This window comes from Lepisma saccharinum, chromosome 13 (genome assembly GCF_977018435.1).
Source record: "Lepisma saccharinum chromosome 13, izLepSacc3.1, whole genome shotgun sequence".
In the NCBI taxonomy this organism is placed as follows: domain Eukaryota; kingdom Metazoa; phylum Arthropoda; class Insecta; order Zygentoma; family Lepismatidae; genus Lepisma; species Lepisma saccharinum.
The window spans coordinates 29,969,537-29,980,742 of record NC_139241.1 but is presented as its reverse complement, the minus strand read 5'-3'; the positions used below and the strand labels follow the sequence as shown (position 1 = coordinate 29,980,742).

Genomic DNA, 11,206 nt, shown 5'->3' with positions numbered 1-11,206 from the left:
CTGGGCAAGATCAATCCACTCTTTTCCATTCTTACCAATTTCCTTTACGCCCACTCAATGTTCTCTCTCCATCTTAGTCTTGGGCTTCTTACAAGTCTCTTACCATCTGGTTTCCCAACAAGAATCCCGTAAACTCTTCTATTTTCTGCCCACTTAAGTCTTCTTCATTTAATCATTCTAATAATCTGGACATGAATACATATTATGTATTCTAAATTATGTAACCTGCTCCCCTCACCTGTTTCTTCATCCCCTTTAGGTATAAATATTTTCTAAGGGTTTTATTTTCAAATACTCTTAATTTATGTTCCTCTCTTAATGTAAGGGACCAACTTTCACATCCACATAAGACTACAAGCAAAATTACTGTTTTGTATATTTTAACTTTTAGTTTCTTAGATATTATACAAGAAGATACAAGTTTATAAAGAGAAAAGTAACATGCATTTCCTGAATTAAGTCTGCTTTTTATTTTCTTTTTAATATCATTTTCATTTGTTAGTATTACTCCTAAGTACTTGAATTTGCAAACTGATTCAAATGAGTTTTTATCAATAATTACATTTTGATTATTACCTAACACTTAAGGCAAACACAAAGTTTAATGGTGAAAATAAGTTTATTTTCCAGATAAGAGTACAAGGAACATTACATATCAGAAAACAAAACATCCGATTGTTAAATATCTCATAAATAAATCAATTTATAATTACTGGATCATTTTTGTCAGCATAGTTTTTCTCGCCTAAATATTTTACGTCAAAGCTCTTCTGTAATCTGTCATGAATGTTTAAATAAAATAACTATTACTTATCACATGAAAACTAACATCTTGTAAGTCTGAAATTACCCAACTAGCAACACTACTGAAAAACTATCTTGCTTAGAACAAAATTCAAACTTAACGTATCACAAGAGTTAGAAATTGAATATATGATGTGTATGTATATAGATTATGAAACTAGCAGTTCTTGCGTTCACAAACATCTCAGGAAATAACTTATGAAAATTAACTGCTACAATTTCACAGCAATAAAAATTTGGCCGTTTTTTGTGTTAATCTGAAGCTGTGAGAACATCAGAACTATTAAATTTACTGCACAAGAAAGGAATACATATAAAAAGTAACAAAACAGGAGGGGTTGGCCAAAGCTTCACTATTTAAAAAAAAAATTATGTACATCAAAGAATGGTCCAGTATGCGATGTGCTATCACCATTGGCAAAGATGCTTTATCAGACCTAAATTTTTCCTTTCAAAATTTTTACAACGCTATCTACCACACCAAATGAATTTACAACATACAAATTATGAACATACAACATAACTCATTGCTGTATACAAGCACGTTAAAAAAATCAACATCACATGCTTGAAGATCAACTCCAAGTATTTCCACCTACAAAGTAATTTACAGGTTAATTCTTCACTTTTACTGCTGGAATGAAAAGCGTTAAAGAACTCTCTTAATCTTGCAATTTCTGTCTATTATGCAAAGCTGGTGAAATTTTTAACAATAATTTATCCACTAGGTTGTCATTAATTTTTATTCAAGTCCGCAAAACACTATGATGCAGCACTTAAACATTTCTTTATTAAGTCTCTGGTTAAGTGGATATCTGCCGAGAGTGAGTCCAAAAAAAAAAAAAAAAAAAAAAGAACTATACCTATCAGCATTACTCTACATCCATCTTCTCAACTTTCTCTGCATTGTTCTGGGCCTGGTTGGCATCTCCTTTCTGGTGGTCTCCAGCTGGTTCTTTCTGCTCCTTATTTTGAGGTGCTGGGGGTGGCTCTACCTTCGGCTTTGGTTTGCTTAAGATTGGGCTCACTTTGTTCTCAAAATTCTTGAAGAGAAGAAGATGATAATTAGGATAAAATGTACAGAAACCAATGCATGGGAAAAAAATCTTCCATGTAATTATTACAATATACGTATCTCGAAGCTCATGGCTATGGGGGACTCCCCAGTGGCATAGTGGTAATGTCATCAACGTCTTGTAAACAAGGGGTTCGAGGTTCGATACCTGGTGGAGGCATATCGCTAAGTGATTCTGCTCCCACTTTAAACTGTAGGTCCAGTCCAAATTAGCCTACTTGTGCATAAAGTGGACTTCAAAAAATTAAAATATTGGCTATGAAGGATGAAAGACAAATATCAAAATTTCAAACAAAAATAATTAGATGTAAGCAAGTTACAAACTTTTTCAACAAGTTCCCAAGCAGATGGTGGCTGAGGACACTGAAATTAATAGAACCTCTACAAGTAAGTTTTGTGGAAAAAGTAAGTAACTTGCTTACATATCAACCACAACTTTTATTTCCCAAACATGAAAGAAAAATCTTTTAGTTCTGTAGTGAAATCATGAGCCAACAGTGGATTTTGCAAATAAGTGCCGGCTTTTTCAAGAAAAGAAGTTATAGTAAAATGATAAGGCATGGTTACAGCATAATATGTACAGGGTAAGTCAAAATGATGGACACGATTTCAGACATTTATTCTGTGAAATATAATAAACAAATGTTATTGTGAGACATGTGGTAAGAAAGGTAAACTGTCTAAGTTTTTTTCAAACAAATCACAAGTGTTCTATGTGAGCACCTCGCGTAACACGGCACACATCAAGCCGATAGTCTATCTCCTGCCAAACCTTGTGTAGCATGTTTCAGTCAATATCAGCAATGGCTGCTGTGATGCGGGCACGGTCATCCAATGTTGTTGGAAGTGGTGGTACGTAAACATGGTCCTTGACAAAACCCCACGTGAAGAAATCACATGGGGTCAAGTCGGGGGAACGAGGTGGCCAATGAAGGAGAGGTCGATCCTCCGGAGATTCACAGCCTATCCAACGTTGTTCCAATGCCCCATTGAGATGGTCCCGAACGCTGCCATGGTAATGCACAGGGGCACCATCCAATTGGAGAATGAAATCTGTGCTATCCTCAGCAAGCTGTGGAAGGAGCCATAGTTGCAGCATATCAAGGAAAACAAGTCCTGTCACAGTACGTTCATGGAAGAAAAAGGGCCCATAAATCTTTTCATAGGAAATGGCACAAAGGGCATTCACTTTGGGAGAATCGCGTTCGTGTTCCACAAATTCATGGGGGTTAGCAGTTCCCCAAATCCTTATGTTGTGTCTATTCACTTTCCCTGAAAGGTGAAAAGTTGCTTCATCACTGTAAATTAACCTCTCAGAGAACCCATCCGTTTCCATTAATGCGAGGAAATCAGCAGAAGGATGCGTGCAAAGCATAATCGGTGTCTTTTAAGGCTTGAACTCGTTGCAAGCGGTAGGGTTTCATTTGTAAACGTTTCCGCAGAACCTGCCAGACATTTTTCTGTGGAAGTTGAAGTTCTCTTGCTGCCCGGTAGGTGGACTTCTGTGGACTCCGCACGAAACATGTGCGCACTCGTTCCACAGTCTCTTCCCCAGTTGACGGACGGCCAGTCGATTTTCATTTACAGATGCAGCCCGAATCTCTGAAATGTTCATACCACTTACGAATGGCCTTCCCCGTAGGTGGTTCTCTCCGATATTTGATACGGAAATGCCGTTGCACACTAATCACAGACTTGTTCACATGATAATCAAGCACACAGAAAGATCTCTGTTCTCCAGTCAACACCATTTTCCTGCTCGCTGCTTGCTTCTGACTCCTAGCGGTAGAAATTGGAAACACTGCGTGGAAACTAAACTTTGAAAGTTAACCTTTCGAAGCGCATGTCTCATGATAACATATGTTTATTAGATTTCACAGAATAAATTTCTGTAATCGGGTCCATCATTTTGACTTACCCTGTATATTCTAAGGTTTGTTATTATTAATATTGCTACAGCTTTTACGTATCTGTATTGCTAGAAATTATGGATGGACGGACATGAAATCTTAGCCAATACCAACAATAAAGTACGGATAAAGTGCTAATACAGATATTCTACCGATCCAATATAAAATTCCAAATGGTTCACCGACCTCCTTAATAAATGTATGATACCAGATGAACCAAGCTTTTGCAATGCAAAAGAAGCTGCATATTTAAACATTAACTTTAAAAAACAAGTACAGAATGGAGATTATATGTTTACATCCTTAAAAATAATAACAAAATGGCAAAACATTGCACTGAATTGTAACATATTTATGGATATTTTGGATCTGTAAAATCACTATTGGTAATTTTACTAATAAACCAATATGCCAGCTGATACCGATAGAGTACTGATTAATCTGCCCCATCAATAGAGTAGGAACAGTGGTATTGGTGTTAGTTTAAATGGTTGCCTGGTTGATTTATAATATATTTACATATTATTACACATATATTTACATGTATTATTATACATATTATCATGTTCCGAGTCATGCCTGCATCATCAGGATAAATGAAACTGAAGGAGGTGAAGGAAGTGTGCATGTTGATTACTGCAGGCACCATCCAAGCATTTGCCTCAGTGAGGATGACAGGCAACAGGATTTGAACCAGACACCTTAAAAATTCAGTTCAAAATTATATCCACTTAATTAAACAATTCACAAATGACCATGTTATTTTGAAAGACTGTATATAATTTAACGAAAACCAATAAACATGACAAGCATTTCATGATTAATGTGAAAGACTGTGATTAGAGGAACACTCACAAAGAACACCCATGTCCAGGCTGGGACTTGAACCCGGGAACTTCGGTGGCAAGATCACTTATAGTTGAACACTTACAATTGTCAGAAACGGATCCATGTGAATGATTCATTAACCAAATAATCAAGGTGAGCCAGATATGATACTTTTATGTATCACAAAGCAGACAAGTCACTTTTAGAAATTTACATAAAAGAACTGCAAGCAGCATGCCTTTTTTTCCACAAAACCAATAACAAATGGAAGACTTATGCACAAAGCTAATGATGGGAAAGCTAAAAAACAGGGCAAGTCTAACTGCATTTGTTATGAGAATAACTTACTGCCACACAAGAGATTATTAACTCACTAAAACGTTAGTGAACATTTGAGGCTGAAAGAAGGATCAGTTTTAACATTCCGAAGTACTTCTTTGAATATTTTTAAGCAAATCTCTCTTAAATTGATGTAGTATAATATGAATAGAATGCTTACGTAATAATATTAATTAATATTCTGACCAAATGTTAATAGTTACAGTGTTCAGGCATCAGTAATGGTAGTGGAAAGTATATGTTCTAGGAATGGGACACATTAATTGGTACTCTATTTTATTGGCCGATATAGGAATATTGGTGTATCGGTTTACAGGTAAAATTACAGATTAATTTACTGATCCAATATATCTATAAATATCATAATATAGTGCAAAATTCTGCCATTCTTTAATAATATAATCTTCACATCCTACTTTTTTAAAAAGTAAATGTCTAAATATGCAACTTCTTTTGCACTGCAGTCAACTGGAAACAAACATTTATTAAGGAGGTCAATGAACCATTCAGATTCTTCAAGGACCATTTAGAATTTTATATCAGATTGGTCGAATATTGGTTATCTGTATCAGTATCGGCCAAAGTTTCATATCGGCCCATCCCTAATATGTTCAAATTCAATCAAGAATTCTGAAAATTGTGCAAAATTCACAATTTACATTATTTTGAAAAAAAAAAAAAAAAAAAAAAAAGTCGCACCAGTTAGTACCTGCCCTAGTATTTACCTCCTCGTTGCATGTTTACAGTGGAACCTCAATTTTATGTTTTTCAGACCACGTTGAAATGAACCCATTAACGCCCATGATCTCCATGTGGGGATCACACAAATATTGCTTCACTGAGAATAATATATTGACAATTTTTTTCTTCTGCACACATGGACACATCATTGAAGCTTTTTCTTGCATGACAAAACAAAAAATAGTTAAAAAACAAATTTTAAATATATTTATAGATACAGTTAAATTTTAAATATATTTATAGATACAGTTATGTCCAAAAATGCAATATTTCATCAGTTAATTTTTCTCATTTTAAAAATAATTTTTAAATGTAGTTGTGCAAAGTTTTTAATTTTGATTTTTTTTAACATAGCATGTTTATTCTTTCTATATATGTATCGCCTTCATCAAGATCTTCATGTATACGAGAGGCCATTTGGTTCTATAGCGTAATTTGTCATGATCCCCAACGGGCATTGGGATGTAAAAAAATATATCTTTTCTGTGGATGTAAATTTCCCTTTTGTGTAACAATAAGAGTTCGGTCTTTTATTTCAATCAAGAAAAAACTACCTAGCAACATGAACATTCCTCCCTACAGTAAGCATAATGAACTCTCATAAAATCAGCTATATTCTGTCCTAGATATCTCTGGAGCAAGGCCGAGAAGAGGGGGAACCTAGTGGGCAGAACAAAGAATACACACTGTTGCGAAGGCTGGTAACTGCAGTTGCTTTCCTCCCCTCCATGCATTCCCCCTCTAGTGTGCATTGGTGAAGCCATCTTACGTCAGTACTTGCGCAGGGACTTGTTTTCATTTGCTTGCTCCAGAGATACCCATAGAATTGCGCAATCACACTTTTAAGTCAACAAATGCAACAATTGTGTTTCTCGGTTGAATCGTGTTAGATGCAACAATGAGTCTGCATGTGCGTCTGATCTTGAATCAAGCTTTAGATCTTTTAGAAGACCCCGACTTTGGTGTGATTCAGATGAAGAACATAGTGGTACAATAGATATTGTGGAAATTCCACCAGAAGACGTGAACATTACTTCAACTGAAACAATTCGGAATTTGTGCTACAGGAACTGTTAGCATCAATCGAATGAGTAAGTTGCCAGTAAAAACAGACAAAACACTGAAGAAAGAACCTTGTGGTACACATGATTTTAGATTTGACATTAGCAATGAGGTTCTTGCTATCACATGGAAAAGCAAAAACATAGTGAAAGTGATGTCAAATCATCTGACACTGCATTCATTCCTGCAAGTGAAAAAAATGGTCAAAGCCAAGAAAGAAATATGTGGCCATTCCCCAACCAAAAGCAATTTCTAAATATAACAAGAATATGGGCAGAGTCAACCCTGCTTGATTGGTCCATTCGGAAATATCGCACAAACGTTTGAGGGGGAAAGTGGTATTGTCCTTTGATAACAAATGCAATTGACGTAGCTGTGGTCAAAAGACATGTACTGTATTTATTAGTGCAAGGCAAAATGCCACTTCTCACCTTCCATCGGATGATTGCTCAAGCGTATCATCAGCTGACCTCTTTAACTGACATCAAAATCCCAGGGAAGCCATCTTATCCTAAAGGAGCAAAATGTGTTCTGCAGAATATCGAGAGGATCTATTGGGACACTTCAAACAAAGGACTCGAGAGGAAAAGAAAATGTGGAGTTTACAAGAAATGCAATGTTGGTTTGCAAGTTCGTGTCTCACAAATAGATACTTTAGTCGAAAACATTAGCATGTTGATTGTTTTTAACATGTGGAACAAATAAACACTTCTGTAATTACAACGTTACTGCGTGTTCATAATAATACATCTCTTATGTTTATCATTGTCAATGGCGATGATTTGGTTCCAGAACTAGGTGGGGCAAGGACAGTTTACTTTCCATTGGTAGATAATGTTTAGCATAGTGCAGGGACAATATTGACAAAAAGTGGTGGGGCAACTGGCCCCCCCATGCCCCCCTAATCACTGCCACTGAATGTTGTTATACATCTATGTTATATATTTATGTATTAACGTATGTTAAATGAAAGACGAAATCGGGATTTAGTTGTGTAAATGGAAATTGAGATATGTTACTAATTTACACACTATTGCCCATGATCCCAAATGGGGATCAGCCAATAAAATGCTTTTGTGAACAAACTGACATTTTTCGTTCTCTAATAACATTCACGCACAAAAAAAAAGGGCGTTAATGGGTTAAATGTACAATTCGGAACATAAATTCGGGGTTCCACTGTAAAAAGGCTTTGCAGGCACGTGAGGCTCCATCTGCTAATGGTTAAATATTGAATTTTTACCAATCAAAATGAAAACACTGAAATTCCTATTTCTGTCAATATTAGTACATGGATTATATACCTGCTTCTCCTGACTGATCTGAGACACAAGCACTGGTGGGTCCTGAGTACGTGGCGTGGCAGTCAGGGCAGCTTGCTTCTCGTCCATCCACCGCTGGGTTTCTTCCACTGCCTGGCTCACCTTCTGCATCTCCTCCTTAGTGATGTGGCTGTATCTTTCGTCCCCTGCACGATACAGATCAATTGCTTTCCTGGTCAGCTGAAGGACGCTTCCCAGCTCATGCAGAGCTTGGGGTCTTGCCTCAAGTTCAAAGCGACGTGCTTTGATGGGTTCCCCAAAGTCCTGGAAGATAATGGCAAAAGTAAAGTGACACCTTTCTCTCCCATCCAGTACACATTTCAAATTAACAATTCTTTGCCCAGTACAAATATAACAAGTAAAAAAAAAAAACCCTTACCTTCACTTTGGCACACACATTCTAAACCAGGCTCAAATCTTTTTCTTTGCCTAATTTTTTGGTAGAACAATGGTATTATTATTATCAAGTACTGCTCACGTTACTATTCAATGACAAATTTTTCCAGGTATTTACATTGAACTAAGGAAATAATACACACAGGAAAACAAAGAGCTAAAAAGAATATCTTAAGTAGTTAAAAACAACCCAAAAAATATTTCTTAATTATTCATTTACCAGGTATTCAATTCACACTCTATATTAATTATTTTATATACTTGCATTTTAAGTTTTAAAATAATATTGTTAAAGGTTGTCAAAAATATATATACTTTTAAATATAGACATCCCGACAAGTCTGCTTGCACATGCAACTTACTGTCAAAAATGGGGCAGACAGTCCCAGATAAACCCATATTGTTAGTCACCCTAAATAAAAGTGTGGCCAAGTATAGTAAAAATAAACAATAAATACTGGTATCCACTCTATGTGAGAGTAGGGCTTTCCACTGTTCAGATTGGCAACACTGCCGATATTCTTAACTTCACCGCAGTATATATATATATCAGTGGCTCGTGCAAGACTGACATGGGATAAACTGTGGCCTGTTCATGAATGGACATGCCCAATATGATCAACTTGTGGTCAGAGCAAATGGCATGTTTAGGCAATTTGCAACTTGCTGCAGATTTCAGATGAAATAAAGACATCATCCATAATGGAAACAATGTGTCTCATTTTGCCTGACTAACCCTATGCTTGACTTCAAGCAGAGTTGGATTTTCATATTGCTTTCCTATGAAATGTATGTGGGAAAATCTTGACTAAGTTTGCTTCATAATTCAGGTGCTGTTCTTGCACTCACAACTGTGCAATTTCCTTGCGTACAAAATTCAATGGAACATCATTATGTCCGTCCGTCCTTCGTTCCTTCAAAGAGTGCATATCATGCACAAACTGCTTCATATTTTTTTCTCATGTCCCTTGCCTCCTGTTGGTCATCCCAGGCAGACTTCTGGGGGCAGCCAAAGTGAGGTAATTTCCTTGGAAGTTAAAACATTAGTTTTAAGTTATCTATTTCATAACCTGATTTACAAAAATGTTCTGAATAAATTGTACTGTTTTCAGTAAATGTGTTTTTATTTTTTCCACATTTACATTGTGCAGCTGACGAAGCGTGAAAGTCAGTTGTTTTTAACACATCACAACAGCACAAATTGAAGGTATTTCAAATACAAGATAAACTGCATCAAGCCACAAACATACTAGTCAGAAATACAAGGGGAAAAAAGAGCCTTTTAAAGTATAAACAACAAAACAACATGATTCCTTCAATATAGGGTAAAAGCTCATATGTTTCTGGTCTGTGCTATGATGCCATACCAACAATCAATCAGAGCTTTTAGCAGAGGTAAAATCGATAATATTTTCTGAGAGCAGCTAAATTTAGTGCACATCCAAATACAATTAAAATGTGTATTTGGGCCAACACAGCATATATTTATTAACTTTTTCTCATTTGCTGAGTAGCTGTGGTGTTCTAGTCGGTAGGGCATCTGACTGCTATGCTGGACACCTGGGTTCGATTCCCAGGTTGGGTGATATAAGCTGCACATAAAGTGGGTCTGGAGCTCACCCATCCTCAAATAAATTTGTACCTGGGGGCAATCTTGGGGGGGGGGGGGTAAAAGGCTACCCAATCATAGTGCTGATTACATCACCAAATTGGCAGAGATCAAACAACATGTGGGGTAAAGGCAGCCGGAGCATGGTGCTGATCACATAAGCTCCCACATCCACCTATAAATGCATCATGGAATTCTCATTTGCTTTCTCATGCCCCCTATGGTATCATCACTAGTCTTTTAATTACTGAAAAGTGCCAAGTATTTCTGCTCAGATTTTCTTGCTCCTTTGGAAGTGAGCCCCATTACACGAGATATCTTTAGCAATTAACGTAAAGGCGAAAAGCGATCTCCCTCCTCCTTTCCTCTTGATGTCTAAAATTACACAGTTGCTCCTGAACCTGAATACACACATTCAACAAACATAGCATACTGCAGCAGCAGCATATATATATATATATATATATATATTAAAAAAAAATGCCTCTCTTTCCTTATGAGCTTATTAATCTGCTACTGTGCACAGCTATGGAGTAATTGAATGATTCAGCTATCTCTCTTTAATGCCCTGCATCTGAAATCTTGCTCCTATGTCTGAAGCATTGACATGACAACATGGGAGTGTGTTAAGCAGTGATCCTTCCCCTTCCTTCGTTCTTTCTGCAACTTGGCCAGGGATGAGCACACTTCTGATAAGACTTGTTCAACTGCACTGGCACAGTTACAAACCAGTCGGAGGGGTGTCTGCGAGCAGCGGGCAGTTGGCAACCCGTGCCAACGTTTTGTCTCATGGCTCCAGAGCTATGACTCATCCAACCTGAAGGGAAGAAGGGAGGGGTTAAAAAACTACAAAAAAAAAAAAAAGGTAAAGTGTTCCCCTGTGCATAGCACCACGCCATGAAGGCGTATAGGGGGTGTGAGGGTAACGCCCCACACTTCCTTGATCCGGTCGTGAGTGGGGGTGATGTGATCAGCATCACGCCCCTGACCGCCTTTACCCCCCAGGGTTTCCCCCAGGTACCCATGTTATTCGACGCTGGGTAGGCGCCGGGGCCGCTTCCACCGTTAGAAAAGTTCCCGGATTTGAACCGGCCGGGGATCGAACCCGGGACCTTGAGCA

At 37.3% G+C, this 11,206-nt stretch overlaps 1 protein-coding gene across 1 annotated transcript in view; it reads right to left on the bottom strand.

Annotated features, from left to right (window-relative positions):
* Positions 1–600: 600 nt before the first annotated feature.
* The window catches only part of Hsp110 (heat shock protein 70Cb), a 154,988-nt gene continuing 144,382 nt past the window's right edge, over positions 601–11,206 (bottom strand). The window contains exons 12-13 of the mRNA XM_083134000.1: positions 8,064–8,345; positions 601–1,847 (exon numbers count right to left, since the gene is read on the bottom strand). Coding sequence (XP_082990126.1) covers positions 1,677–1,847; positions 8,064–8,345 — 453 coding nt within the window. The 3' untranslated portion in view covers positions 601–1,676. The remainder of the gene's footprint in view (positions 1,848–8,063; positions 8,346–11,206) is intronic.